Source organism: Gobio gobio (assembly GCF_949357685.1).
Source record: "Gobio gobio genome assembly, chromosome: 6".
In the NCBI taxonomy this organism is placed as follows: domain Eukaryota; kingdom Metazoa; phylum Chordata; class Actinopteri; order Cypriniformes; family Gobionidae; genus Gobio; species Gobio gobio.
The window spans coordinates 6,879,529-6,894,688 of NC_137102.1; the positions used below are offsets into that span (position 1 = coordinate 6,879,529).

General features: G+C 40.7%; 1 protein-coding gene across 2 annotated transcripts in view; it reads right to left on the reverse strand.

Annotated features, from left to right (window-relative positions):
• Positions 1-13,248, reverse strand: part of otulinb (OTU deubiquitinase with linear linkage specificity b) — an 18,868-nt gene extending 5,620 nt beyond the window's left edge. Inside the window, exons 1-8 of one of the 2 annotated variants that reach the window (XM_079818638.1) lie at positions 13,187-13,241; positions 12,760-12,939; positions 7,426-7,632; positions 4,391-4,461; positions 4,193-4,299; positions 3,980-4,120; positions 3,707-3,823; positions 2,948-3,217 (exon numbers count right to left, since the gene is read on the reverse strand). In XM_079818638.1, the coding sequence (XP_079674764.1) occupies positions 2,948-3,217; positions 3,707-3,823; positions 3,980-4,120; positions 4,193-4,299; positions 4,391-4,461; positions 7,426-7,632; positions 12,760-12,839 (993 nt within the window). In that variant the 5' untranslated portion in view covers positions 12,840-12,939; positions 13,187-13,241. Of the gene's footprint in view, positions 1-2,947; positions 3,218-3,706; positions 3,824-3,979; positions 4,121-4,192; positions 4,300-4,390; positions 4,462-7,425; positions 7,633-12,759; positions 12,940-13,186 lie in introns of both variants that reach the window. The other variant, XM_079818639.1, reaches the window with a different exon arrangement.
• Positions 13,249-15,160: the final 1,912 nt, after the last annotated feature.

The window sequence follows — 15,160 nt, forward strand, 5'->3', positions numbered from 1 at the left end:
CGAGGTACGAAGAACGGACCCCAGGATGAGCGTTGAAGAACCAAACAATCCAAGATCAAGCCAAATCGTCAACAACCAAATCCAGCTAACCGAGTTAGCGAGGTACGAAGAATGGACCCCTGGACTCCCACAGGACCCAACGCAACAGAGTGTGGCGCGGGACCAGATTTGATGGCCGAGTGCAGGCGCGTGCGCTACTCATGTGTGCGCGGGTTGCGGGAGAATAAAACTATTCACGGGACTCCCGCAAAATAGAAATATCTAAAAAATTAAACATCTAAAAACAAATAATTTGTCATTCATCTATTGCACAAAAGCAACAAGAACAACTAAAACAAAATAAAAACTATTTACAGGCGCAAGCATGGGCAGAGTTTCTGTTTATAACATCTTTTTGCTGCATTGTGCAATGTAGCCAATCACGGACATGTGTGTTGATTTCTAGACCGCAATGGCCAATCAAATGCATTTAAGATAGAATCCACTCACCGCTCGAAACTAGGGATGGGCATTTTTCCGAAATATTGTATTCGAATATTTGGGCTCATAAAAAACAAATAGTCGAATATTCGTTTATTTAAATGACGTTATTTTGAGAAAAGGAGAAAGACGTAATTTTTTTTTTCTTCATCAAGTTGTCATCATTTCTTAACAAACTTATGATTAGGTAATACACAACAAGCTTACGTTATCTTAAGGTTTTCATTCAGTTCAAAACATTAAACAATGTGTGTAAACCAAAAATATAGGCCTAAAGAACAAAAGCATTATAAGCTCAAGCAACACGAGCGGGAAAAAAACACTAATAAAGCAGAGTGCGCCAGTTATCATGCAGAACAGGCTACATATACACACACGAGTCAGAATATGGTTATCGTGTTTTTATATTGTTGCACATTATAATGTTGAAAAAAACAATAATATCATGTGGATGATGATATTCTCGGGTGAGAAACGTGCCCCGCTGACAGACGTTGCAGAGACACACAGATAACGGTGTTAATTGATGTTTCTAACAGCACTTTGTGTTTTCTGTTCTTAAACCCTAGACAAAATTTAAAGGAAGCATTTGTCGCGAGATCATTTTGCTGTCGTTATCTCTCTCTCTCATTCGGTGAACATCTGTGCTTACCTGCACTCGTGATGCAGTGATGGACAGCTGTCCTCATTCGACTGGTGTTTGGATTTGATGTGTTTTCATTAATTCATTTGATCAAAAGTAACTCCTTTTGTAAGATAATTTTCAATGTTCATCTGAGTAATTCCAAATATCACGAGGCAGGACATTATGTGATCAAATACAACTTATTAACACGGCCCACAGCGCCACCCAGTGGATTTAGTAACTGCGAGTTTTAGAGGGATTTATCATGGATTCATTGCATTTACGGCCAGCAAAGCAATTTAGTAAAATTCGAATAGTAATTTTATTTTTCGAATATTAATTACAGATCGAATAATCGAATATTCGTGCACACCCCTATTTGAAACGTCAGTGCTGAATTCTGCATGCTGGCAAATCCTCTGATTATAACAAAGAAAGTGTCGACCTTATGGAAGATTTGTGCAGTCAGCTTAAAGGGATAGTTCACCCAAAAATGAAAATTAGCCCATGATTTACTCACCCTCAAGTCATCCTAGGTGTATGACATTCTTCTTTCAGACGAATAAAATCGGAGTTATATTAAAAAATTCCAGGCTAATCCAAGCATTAGAATGGCAGTAATGGTTGCTCTGTTTTTGAAGTCCATAAAAAGTGCATCTATCCGTCAAATAACTGCTCCACACGGCTCTGGGGTGTTAATAAAGGCCTTCTGAAGCGAATCGATGCGTTTGTGTAAGAAAAATATCCATATTTAAAACTTTATCAAGTCAACTTTTGGCCGACCGCATATTTTAAATATGGATATTTCTTACACAAACGCGTCGATTTGCTTCAGAAGGCCTTTATTAACACCCCGGAGCCGCGTGGAGCAGTTATATGATGGATAGATGCACTTTTTATGGACTTAAAAAACAGAGCCACTATTACTGCAATTCTAATGCTTGGATTAGCCTGGACTTTTGTAATATAACTCTGATTTTATTCGTCGGAAAAAAGAATGTCATTTACACGGATGACTTCAGGGTGAGTCAATTATGGGCTAATTTTAATTTTTGGGTGAACTATCCCTTTAATTGATAACGGAGCTTTGTGAGATCGCGATGAACTGAGATGATAGCTTTTTTTATGGCAGTATTATGGGAGCGCACTTTGCGCGTATACTGCCACGCCAAACCATGCATACATTTGCTTTTATGGTAAATTACTCAAAACTGTTTCATAGACGTACAGAAAAAATCTATTTATACTTTATACAGGCTTTTGCCGGCAGGAGCGGGACAAAACATGGATGTTGCAGGTGGGAGAACGTATATTTTCGCGGGAGCGGGACAGAATCCTGTGGGAGCGGGAGTGAAAAATCTGTCCTGCGCAGGTCTCTAGTTCACGCCATGTCCTAACCGCAATTACGAGATGGCAACCTGTGACTTTCTACCCGGAGCTGTTCACGTCCTCAGGCTCAGATATATGCATTTCTATGTCAACACAATCAACGGCCAAACTAATCTGCAGCAGTCAGGTGGTACAACTAGAGCTCTGTAAGTTGTTTACGTTCATTACTATTGTAATGTTCTGTGCTTTGATAGGTATAATTTAACGCCGTCTCTCGTCTTGAGACCCTTTGCAGGCGCTGCTGTGTGTGCGTTCATGTGTTTTGAAGGTATGACATTGTATGACGCTTTGAAGGGAGGGTGGGATCTTATGCTTTAAAAGCTAGCTTGCTATTGCTAGCCTGTCTGAAGTTGCCAACCCTACCTAGTAGTATAATAACAGTCTCTTGTAGTTATTATTCATATGCCTGGTCCAGAATGAAATGAAAATATATTTTGTAAACAGCATGCTAACCTGTTCCAGCCCACCACTGAAGCCTACATGTCTGAGGTGGTTGGTGAGGAAGGTCTTGGGGCATTTGGACGAGTCACGAGCAAAGAGGAGCCAGCAGAACTCTGGTACGTCAGAGCCCTTCTCCATATCGGAGTGCAACTGAATGGCAGTCCTCAACATCAAGAACTTCAGCGCTTCCAGAAGCTCATACTCCTCATCATGAACTCTGAACACCTGCTGGCACATGCGCTCCCGCTCTTCAAGACTTTTACACTCGACAGCCTCTTCCCACTAAAGACAACGCAATAAAGGTACAGTTATGTTTGGGGTCAGTAAAGACTTATTGATCAAAAACTACATTCAAGACATTTATAATGTTACAAATTATTTCCATTTCAAATAAATGCTGTTCTTTTGAACGTTATATTCATCAAAGAATCCTGAAAAAAATGCATCATGGTTTCCACAAAAATATTAAGCAGTACAAATGATTTTTAACATAGTTAGAAATGTGTTTTGAGCACCAAATCATCATATTAGAATGATTTCTGAATAATCATGTGACACTGAATGACGCTGAAAATACAGCTGTCATCATCACATGAATAAATTATATTTTAAAATATATTGAAATAGAAAACAGGTACTTTTGACTGTAATATTTCACAATATTACTGTATTTTTGATCAAATAAAAAAAGTGTACTTATTAATAATAAGTGACTTAAATGGTAGTGTATATAAATATTCATAAGCAATGAAGAAAAATAACAAAAGTAACCTTTTTCTTCAGTTGTTCCAGACATTGTTCAAGATGCTGTACTTTGTTCTTCCTGCTTTCAAATGGAAATCGCCACTCCTTAATAAAATCCTTACCAGAATGCATTTCTTTTGGCCACTATAACAAGAAATTCATAATGCACAAAATTAATTTAACACATAATAACATTCTATATTAATATGCAAAAAAAATGGTCGAGGTGTACTGCTTTGCGCAAGTCCAGAATTAGTAGGGATGTAATAAGGATGCCTAAACACAATAAGGCTAAATTACCTTAACGATGTCAGAGTCATGTAACCAGGCAGGAAGCTCTTTGGATTGGCTGAGCACCTGGAAGAGCGTCGCCCTCAGGGCACAATAGTTATCACCTCTCACTCTGCGTAGATTGAACTCACTGGCTATTGCTTCATAACCCTAAAAAAGATGCGCATATGAGGAGGCTCCTTTAATAATCAACACAGTAATGTGTGAGAGAAGCAGGCTCACCTTTCGGATAAGCTGACTTTTTGTAGTATTGCCTTTCCATTCTCTCTCACTGTAGGTTTGGATATCCTCGGCAGCTGATACACTGCTCTGGGTCTCACCAACAGCCACTGATGGGAATAAAAACGCCTCTAGCTCAGGCAAAAACAACCTCACAGACATCCCTCCAACATTTAACTCAGACTGAACATTCAAAACTACCTGACTTTGACTGGTGCTTCTCCTGTAGTTCTTGTTCTATTTCCTCTTCTCCTCTGTACAGGTCCACCTCACTAAGAAACAATAAGACTCACTGCAAAACTGTGCATAGCAACTTCACACTTCCTTAATCTAGTAAACAGAGCATAATATTTGTCACATAACCATAACCATTTGTTTTTTGTTTCAATCAGAGACGCGATTCTCCCATTATTTTGAACAGAAAACTAAACAAAATAACATGACAAGCTTCTGAAAAATGATTAATTGCTGCAGCCTAATTACAAATGTCAAACAATTTAATAATAATAATAATAATAATGATTTATTTTATATAGCACCTTTAAATGCTGCTACTTTCATTCGAATGAATCATTTAAAAATCTTTTGAATGAATGATTCATAAAAACTTCAATTGTTTTAATACTGGATGAATCGTTTTTGAATGAATCTATTAAATGAATAATTCAATGACACATTTTTTAACAGTCACTTGTCGCCACTTAGTGGCGAAACAATGTAATTGATACATGATGATCTGTATTTGAAGTGTCAAGTTACTTTCACCTTGTATAGCGTATTTAATTCAACAGTAATGTTAATGGTATGACCCATTTCAGGGGTGACCAAAATTACGATTTAAAATCAGTTAAATCATATTTACTAGGGGTGTAACGATTCGTTTTAACAACGATTCGATTCGTATCACGATTTGAGGTTGTCGATACGATTCAAGGACGATATTGGTTAATTTAGAACGATACGATCCGAAACGATTCAGTGACTTGAAATCGATTCAGTAACTTTTTAGCCAAAAATTGTGTGACTGAAATAAATATCTGGATACTGGTCAGTGCAGGTGAAGTTTCCTAGATTCCTGTTGTTTCTTGTAAGGGAATCGGGTATCAATTAATTATGGATATAAACAAACAGTAAACAACAATTAATGGAAAATGCATTCACATTTTATTTGAATAAAGTGCAACCAACAGTTTAGGTTGAATTAACAGGAAGTTAACCTTTTCTGCTCTCATTTTCAATATTCAATACATTTTCAATAAAAGCACAGTAAGTGCAACCAACATTTCAACAGTAGGTTAACCTGCTACTTCTGCTTTTGTTTTCCAACATAATAATATTACAATATTAATATCAAAAATAAAGTGCAACTAACTTCTCTTTAATTAATAGTAGGTTTACCTGCTACTTTTGCTGTTGTTTTTCAACATTAAAATAATACAAATACAATATTATTATCAAAAGTAAAGTGCAACCAACATTTCTTCAGGTTGAATAAACTGGCTGAACATGCTACTACTCTCAGTTTAATAAACAAACAATATTTAACAAAAGATAAAATGTAACAAACTACTCTTCAATGACTCTACATATTTTTTTTTTCTCAAAAATATCAACATGATCTGACCGCAGAAATCTACAGAAGAACACTTCTCTGTACGTTTACTATGTCGCCAGCAGTACTAAAAACTCGCTCTGCTGGCACACTGGGAATGCACAGGTAACATTTAGCCAGGGTTGAAAGTACAGGTAGCTCTTTCTCCCGGTGGCTTGATCATTTTTCGCTGGTTGGCTTCTCCTCTGCCATCCGCCATGCTATGTTTTGTTTTCTTAGCGCTGCTGCTGGTGCGTGGCGATGATGTCACAGATAGGCAGACTGAATCGAGTAACGTTTAACGCCTTTATCATTAAAAGTGCTAAGAAAAAACATCCATATAAAGTCTGACGTGCTTAAATCAAATGCTTTATTTCCCTTTATCGATACAATCGATTGATTATCTTTTAAAACGATGTTAGATCGATATATGTCGTCCGGAAGGCCAACTTGCCGAGCACAGATCGATGTAGTTAGATCATAGGAATATAAATCGATACATCGATGTAGTAGATGAATCGTTACACCCCTAATATTTACAGGTAAAGCTTCATATTACGGGTAGACTACTTTCTTTGAGCCCCAAAACATCTTATTTTGATGTCCTTTAGAGGGGGATCAAGAGGTGAATTGTCATTGTGTAAAACCATGTAAATTATTTGACCAAATATGAGCTATTAACTATTAAAGGTGCACTATGTAACTTTTCCGTCCGCTAGAGGTCGCCTATTCAAAACAAAGGTGTAGTTTGATGACAAGCAGAATCTTGGGACACGTGGTCTTCACCTCACAGCCGATGGGAAAGAATCGGGATAGGACTCGGGCAGAAATCATGTTGATGATGTGAATATTAACGTTACTGTAGTGAAGCAGAAGCAGGACCGAGTGTTGTGGAGCTGAGGAACCGCTGGAGCGATTGTTAATAAGATGAACGCAACACACACCTCGCGAGCAGCAGGACTTTTATTATGACACAGTCGCCGGCGCCACTTATGCTTTTCCGGTCATGAGTATGAGGTAACGCAGCTCTGTTTATCATATTAGACACATCTGAGTGTGTTGATGATGTTATGACGTTACTCTGTGTGTTCTCTCAGCGGCTGCTATGACACTTGTTCACACTGCAGTGAGAGTAAAGCGTTTCTGCAAAATAAAACCGGAAACTGAGAGTAACGCAGATATGATGTCGACAGGCGACTCCCTCACACGTCCCGGTTCCTCGGTTAATATAGCAATTTCTCACGATTTACAAATAGTTGGAAACATTTGGGATATTGTAAGTACTCAACTGAACAAAATATATAACACTGGCCTAGTGGTTTTTGGATATTTTACTCCAAAAAAATTACATAGTGCACCTTTAAAAGAAGCTTTTTACCTAAACTAAAAGTGATAGTAAGTTCTTCTTCTTGAAATCCAAATGTAAAATTTGAAATGTAAATTAAATGTAAATGTTGTCCCAAATGATTTGTCTCGACATGACCAAGCTAGTTCAACTTCAATTTCACATGACAGTAGGCATGCAGAATTATGAGTATTAACTTTATCTTCTGTAATTTCTCTTTGACTTGAGGAGTACTTTAGTTAAAGTTTGCTGTTTGTAAAGACACTGCACTGAATCAGCTGAACTGACAGGAAGAATTACCCTTTTTCATCTTCAGCAGACAATGTCTTCATCAGATGTTGCTGAGATGAACGACTGCCACTACGAGTAGATTTGTCCTCCTCCTGAGCACGTTTTTGCATAGTGCGGGTAGATTCAGAGCTTCTCTCAGGTCCAGGAGAATAAGCATCCTTTCCAGCTGCCCGGCCCTTCACTTCTGCTTTCTGACCTTGAGTGCTCTGTGTCGATCTAAGAGACGAGGACCAGTTATGTCCAACAAGAAATAAATAACATACGCTTAGCTATACAATATTTACAATTGACCCCACTTTATATTAGGTGGCCGTAACTACTATATACTTAGATCAAAATATAAGTACAATGTGTTCATATTGTATTGCAAAACACTTTTGCAGGTGTGGTGGTGTGAGTAAGTTTAAGGGTAAAGTTAGGGACAGGTGTGGTGGTGTGAGTAAGTTTAAGGGTAAAGTTAGGGACAGGTGTGGTGGTGTGAGTAAGTTTAAGGGTAAAGTTAGGGACAGGTGTGGTGGTGTGAGTAAGTTTAAGGGTAAAGTTAGGGACAGGTGTGGTGGTGTGGGTAAGTTTAAGGGTAAAGTTAGGGACAGGTGTGGTGGTGTGGGTAAGTTTAAGGGTAAAGTTAGGGACAGGTGTGGTGGTGTGAGTAAGTTTAAGGGTAAAGTTAGTTAGGGACAGGTGTGGTGGTGTGGGTAAGTTTAAGGGTAAAGTTAGTTAGGGACAGGTGTGGTGGTGTGGGTAAGCTTAAGGGTAAAGTTAGGGACAGGTGTGGTGGTGTGAGTAAGTTTAAGGGTAAAGTTAGGGACAGGTGTGGTGGTGTGGGTAAGTTTAAGGGTAAAGTTAGGGACAGGTGTGGTGGTGTGAGTAAGTTTAAGGGTAAAGTAAGGGACAGGTGTGGTGGTGTGAGTAAGTTTAAGGGTTAAGTTAGGGACAGGTGTGGTGGTGTGAGTAAGTTTAAGGGTAAAGTTAGGGACAGGTGTGGTGGTGTGAGTAAGTTTAAGGGTAAAGTTAGGGACGGGTGTGGTGGTGTGGGTAAGTTTAAGGGTAAAGTTAGGGACGGGTGTGGTGGTGTGGGTAAGTTTAAGGGTAAAGTTAGGGACAGGTGTGATCGTGTGGGTAAGTTTAAGGGTAAAGTTAGGGACAGGTGTGGCGGTGTGGGTAAGTTTAAGGGTAAGGTTAGGGACAGGTGTGGGTAAGTTTAAGGGTAAGGTTAGGGACAGGTGTGGCAGTGTGGGTAAGTTTAAGGGTAAGGTCGGGTGTGGCGGTGTGGGTAAGTTTAAGGGTAAAGTTAGGGACGGGTGTGGTGGTGTGGGTAAGTTTAAGGGTAAAGTTAGGGACAGGTGTGGCGGTGTGGGTAAGTTTAAGGGTAAGGTTAGGGACAGGTGTGGGTAAGTTTAAGGGTAAGGTTAGGGACAGGTGTGGCAGTGTGGGTAAGTTTAAGGGTAAAGTTAGGGACGGGTGTGGTGGTGTGGGTAAGTTTAAGGGTAAAGTTAGGGACGGGTGTGGTGGTGTGGGTCAGTTTAAGGGTAAGGTTAGGGACGGGTGTGGAGGTGTGGGTAAGTTTAAGGGTAAAGTTAGGGACGGATGTGGTGGTGTGGGTAAGTTTAAGGGTAAGGTTAGGGACGGGTGTGGTGGTATGGGTCAGTTTAAGGGTAAGGTTAGGGACGGGTGTGGAGGTGTGGGTAAGTTTAAGGGTAAAGTTAGGGACGGGTGTGGTGGTGTGGGTAAGTTTAAGGGTAAAGTTAGGGACGGGTGTGGTGGTGCGGGTCAGTTTAAGGGTAAAGTTAGGGACAGGTGTGGTGGTGCGGGTCAGTTTAAGGGTAAAGTTAGGGACAGGTGTGGTGGTGAGAGTAAGTTTAAAGGTAAAGTTAGGGACAGGTGTGGTGGTGCGGGTAAGTTAAGTTTAAGGGTAAAGTTAGGGACAGGTGTGGTGGTGAGAGTAAGTTTAAGGGTAAAGTTAGGGACAGGTGTGGTGGTGCGGGTCAGTTAAGTTTAAGGGTAAAGTTAGGGACAGGTGTGGTGGTGTGGGTAAGTTTAAGGGTAAAGTTAGGGACGGGTGTGGTGGCGTGGGTAAGTTTAAGGGTAAAGTTAGGGACAGGTGTGGTGGTGCGGGTCAGTTAAGTTTAAGGGTAAAGTTAGGGACAGGTGTGGTGGTGTGGGTAAGTTTAAGGGTAAAGTTAGGGACAGGTGTGGTGGTGTGGGTAAGTTTAAGGGTAAAGTTAGGGACGGGTGTGGTGGTGTGGGTAAGTTTAAGGGTAAAGATAGGGACGGGTGTGGTGGTGTGGGTAAGTTTAAGGGTAAAGTTAGGGACGGGTGTGGTGGTGTGGGTAAGTTTAAGGGTAAAGTTAGGGACGGGTGTGGTGGTGTGGGTAAGTTTAAGGGTAAAGTTAGGGACAGGTGTGGGTAAGTTTAAGGGTAAAGTTAGGGACAGGTGTGGGTAAGTTTAAGGGTAAAGTTAGGGACGGGTGTGGTGGTGTGGGTAAGTTTAAGGGTAAAGATAGGGACGGGTGTGGTGGTGTGGGTAAGTTTAAGGGTAAAGTTAGGGACGGGTGTGGTGGTGTGGGTAAGTTTAAGGGTAAAGTTAGGGACGGGTGTGGTGGTGTGGGTAAGTTTAAGGGTAAAGTTAGGGACAGGTGTGGGTAAGTTTAAGGGTAAAGTTAGGGACAGGTGTGGGTAAGTTTAAGGGTAAGGTTAGGGACAGGTGTGGGTAAGTTTAAGGGTAAGGTTAGGGACAGGTGTGGCAGTGTGGGTAAGTTTAAGGGTAAAGTTAGGGACGGGTGTGGTGGTGTGGGTAAGTTTAAGGGTAAAGTTAGGGTCGGGTGTGGTGGTGTGGGTAAGTTTAAGGGACGGGTGTGGTGGTGTGGGTCAGTTTAAGGGTAAAGTTAGGGACGGGTGTGGTGGTGTGGGTAAGTTTAAGGGTAAAGTTAGGGACGGGTGTGGTGGTGTGGGTAAGTTTAAGGGTAAAGTTAGGGACGGGTGTGGTGGTGTGGGTAAGTTTAAGGGTAAAGTTAGGGAAGGGTGTGGTGGTGTGGGTAAGTTTAAGGGTAAAGTTAGGGACGGGTGTGGTGGTGTGGGTAAGTTTAAGGGACGGGTGTGGTGGTGTGGGTCAGTTTAAGGGTAAAGTTAGGGACGGGTGTGGTGGTGTGGGTAAGTTTAAGGGTAAAGCTAGGGACGGGTGTGGTGGTGTGGGTAAGTTTAAGGGTAAAGTTAGGGACGGGTGTGGTGGTGTGGGTAAGTTTAAGGGTAAAGTTAGGGACGGGTGTGGTGGTTTGGGTAAGTTTAAGGGTAAAGTTAGGGACGGGTGTGGTGGTGCGGGTCAGTTTAAGGGTAAAGTTAGGGACAGGTGTGGTGGTGCGGGTCAGTTTAAGGGTAAAGTTAGGGACAGGTGTGGTGGTGAGAGTAAGTTTAAAGGTAAAGTTAGGGACAGGTGTGGTGGTGCGGGTAAGTTAAGTTTAAGGGTAAAGTTAGGGACAGGTGTGGTGGTGAGAGTAAGTTTAAGGGTAAAGTTAGGGACAGGTGTGGTGGTGCGGGTCAGTTAAGTTTAAGGGTAAAGTTAGGGACAGGTGTGGTGGTGTGGGTAAGTTTAAGGGTAAAGTTAGGGACGGGTGTGGTGGTGTGGGTAAGTTTAAGGGTAAAGTTAGGGACAGGTGTGGTGGTGCGGGTCAGTTAAGTTTAAGGGTAAAGTTAGGGACAGGTGTGGTGGTGTGGGTAAGTTTAAGGGTAAAGTTAGGGACAGGTATGGTGGTGTGGGTAAGTTTAAGGGTAAAGTTAGGGACGGGTGTGGTGGTGTGGGTAAGTTTAAGGGTAAAGATAGGGACGGGTGTGGTGGTGTGGGTAAGTTTAAGGGTAAAGTTAGGGACGGGTGTGGTGGTGTGGGTAAGTTTAAGGGTAAAGTTAGGGACAGGTGTGGGTAAGTTTAAGGGTAAAGTTAGGGACAGGTGTGGGTAAGTTTAAGGGTAAAGTTAGGGACAGGTGTGGGTAAGTTTAAGGGTAAGGTTAGGGACAGGTGTGGGTAAGTTTAAGGGTAAGGTTAGGGACAGGTGTGGCAGTGTGGGTAAGTTTAAGGGTAAAGTTAGGGACGGGTGTGGTGGTGTGGGTCAGTTTAAGGGTAAAGTTAGGGACGGGTGTGGTGGTGTGGGTAAGTTTAAGGGTAAAGTTAGGGACGGGTGTGGTGGTGTGGGTAAGTTTAAGGGTAAAGTTAGGGAAGGGTGTGGTGGTGTGGGTAAGTTTAAGGGTAAAGTTAGGGACGGGTGTGGTGGTGTGGGTAAGTTTAAGGGACGGGTGTGGTGGTGTGGGTCAGTTTAAGGGTAAAGTTAGGGACGGGTGTGGTGGTGTGGGTAAGTTTAAGGGTAAAGCTAGGGACGGGTGTGGTGGTGTGGGTAAGTTTAAGGGTAAAGTTAGGGACGGGTGTGGTGGTGTGGGTAAGTTTAAGGGTAAAGTTAGGGACGGGTGTGGTGGTGTGGGTAAGTTTAAGGGTAAAGTTAGGGACGGGTGTGGTGGTGTGGGTAAGTTTAAGGGTAAAGTTAGGGACGGGTGTGGTGGTGTGGGTAAGTTTAAGGGTAAAGTTAGGGACGGGTGTGGGTAAGTTTAAGGGTAAAGTTAGGGACGGGTGTGGGTAAGTTTAAGGGTAAAGTTAGGGACAGGTGTGGGTAAGTTTAAGGGTAAAGTTAGGGACAGGTGTGGGTAAGTTTAAGGGTAAAGTTAGGGACAGGTGTGGGTAAGTTTAAGGGTAAAGTTAGGGACAGGTGTGGGTAAGTTTAAGGGTAAAGTTAGGGACAGGTGTGGGTAAGTTTAAGGGTAAAGTTAGGGACAGGTGTGGGTAAGTTTAAGGGTAAAGTTAGGGACAGGTGTGGGTAAGTTTAAGGGTAAAGTTAGGGACAGGTGTGGGTAAGTTTAAGGGTAAAGTTAGGGACAGGTGTGGTGGTGTGGGTAAGTTTAAGGGTAATGTTAGGGACAGGTGTGGGTAAGTTTAAGGGTAAGGTTAGGGACAGGTGTGGGTAAGTTTAAGGGTAAGGTTAGGGACAGGTGTGGGTAAGTTTAAGGGTAAGGTTAGGGACAGGTGTGGGTAAGTTTAAGGGTAAGGTTAGGGACAGGTGTGGGTAAGTTTAAGGAAATGGTCAACAGTGTAATTATAAATGCAACTACAGAAATTAATTACAGCTGTAATTACATGCAGGGAATTAAAACAAATGTAAGAACAATGTACACACATGCAAGTGCATTTCATCAAATGATTAATTAAAATGTTAGTACAAAGTAGTTAAGCCCACCTATATAAAGTGGGTCAGACTAATCTTATAGCTTCAACTTGCAATTAAATAAATCAGTGCTATGGCATACCCATGATTCTTTTTGGATTTTTTGTTCTGACTCTGTCGGTCAGACTCAAAATCAAACTTTGGTTTTTTGTTGTTGTTCATGGTTTTGACTTGGTCAGTTTGGAGAATTTTCACACCCCTCGTACCTGAATCATAATGACACAAGGGCAGAAAGGTCCAACCTGCATCTCTGCATGGCGGGCTGATGCAGAGGGGAGATACAAATATATACTAAATGTCAAATGACAAGTTTGAAGGTGACCAGTGACCACCTTACTTTTGCACTTCTACACATCACTATGCAAACAGAAACACTTCCGCATTCAAACAGCTTCCACAATATCTTCAGTGACATAACCGTTTCAAATAGCAAACTGTACTTATCAATGCAATGATTGACAAACCACACTCGAGACAAAACCGCCAAAAGACGCTTGTATTTAACTTACCTGCTTTTCTGTCCTCCCGAACGGGGACTATAAACAGCCTCCGAATGCTTCCTGTGTGAATGGGGGATTATGGGAAATGTAGTTTTCCGGCGCGCAGCCTCTTCTTGTTGACATGTCCGCGTCGATTAGCTTATTTGTTTATCAAGTCCTTCATTTGGACAGTTTTTGGGACTGCTTGCTAAAGTGGCATATTTGAGCTTGTTAGTGTTTGGTCACACTTAAATTTAACCTTTTTATCGGTATTTAGTGGAGAATAACTCAGGATTTGGTGTTCCTCTTTTTCTGGTTAGCTCTCTGAAGGTTTGTTGTGATCGAGCGAGGTATCAGAAACCATCTTTCAGCATTTCTGCTCGAAAGCCTCCTAGTATGACACACAACAAATATTATTAGCTTTTTTTTTTTTTTGCTTAGTATTTTTTTGGAAGCTTTGATATGCCTATTTTTTCTGAATTTATTTAATTAATAAAAAGTTTAAAAGAACAGCATATAAAAATAGAAATATTTTCTAACAATATAAATCTTTACTATCAATTAAAAAAAAAGCAATTTAACACATCCTTGCTGAATAAAAGCCTATTCATTTATTTGTTTGACCCCAAACTTTTGAACGCTAGTGTATATTGTTACAAAAAATTTGTATTTTAAATAAATGCTGTTCTTTTTAAGCTTTTTATTTATCATGGAATCCTAAAAAAGTAGACCATCACAGGTTATTAAAACATATTAAGCAGCACAACTGCATAATTATAAATCAATGCAAAACATTAAATTAAGAACAATGAACACAAACCTAAAAAAAATTTCTATAACACGGGATGTTTTCAAATCTTTTTTATTGGAGGGATTTTTTTGAAGAGATGATAATAACTGTGAATCATAAGCAAATACTTTGCAGTTATGTTTGAAATTAAGGTATCTTGCTTTGTGAATATGATACAAATAAAGTTTAAGACATCATCTAGCTCTTTACTTTCAGAAACATCAGAGTGAAAAAGAAACTTAGTGATAGAAATATTACACAGCCGGTGAAAGACAAGAATTAAGGAAGCAGAAATTTGAAGCCAAAAGTGTTTAGAGTAAGAACAGAAGTAGAAGTGTAAAAGAGATTCTTCCTCCTCTTGGCAAAAAGAGCAGAGTGGGGAAATTTACAGTGGGGAAATGTGATTCCTAGTACACTGTTATTGTTCTGTATACTATTAACTTCATCATCGAAGTCCTCGTGATCGGTCTGACATCCTTGTGCAGTTCTGACTCTATTTTGTGTCCTTTTTATTAAGTCCACCATCCTTCTGGAATCCTTCTGAGCCCTAAGCAAAACTTTGTGAATAGGCTCCCCTGCTGAACTGCGTGAGTTATTAAATAAATAATTAAAGGAACTGTATGTAAGAAATGTATTTCAATTAATCATAAAATGGCCCTGATATGTCACTAGACATTAAGAAATCATGTTAATTTCAAATACTTATATCACTGACAACAGTTGTCCGGCCAGGATATTGTCATTTTAAAAGTGAAGTTGCAGCCCTCAACTGATGTTGATGTTGACATTTTATGTTTTGGCCTGAAGCGCCACCCTCCACCTATCTACCAATCACGAAGTCAGTAGTTTTTCTGCATTCGGGTTGCCAGCTCTGCTCTAGTTACCACAGTTGCAGCTACAAACTTTTTGGAAAAAAAATGTCTAAGGAGGGGGAGAGGGAATACACCGCTCTACAGTAATTTGAAAGTGATTGCAGTACCAGTTTTGGCCACAATCCTACATACAGTTCCTTTAAGTATTAGAAAAAAGACATTTCCACTAAATACTTTGAATACGCATTTATATGTGCATGTTATAAAAAATGTTTACATTATAGCCTATAAATCTGTGGTGGTTCGGGGGCCCTAAGGACCTTGTGTAGTTTGTGTAGGGAGGACTGGTATGGTCCTCATCCAATCCTGTTTTTTCTGTGGTGTTGATGGATGGTGTGGAAG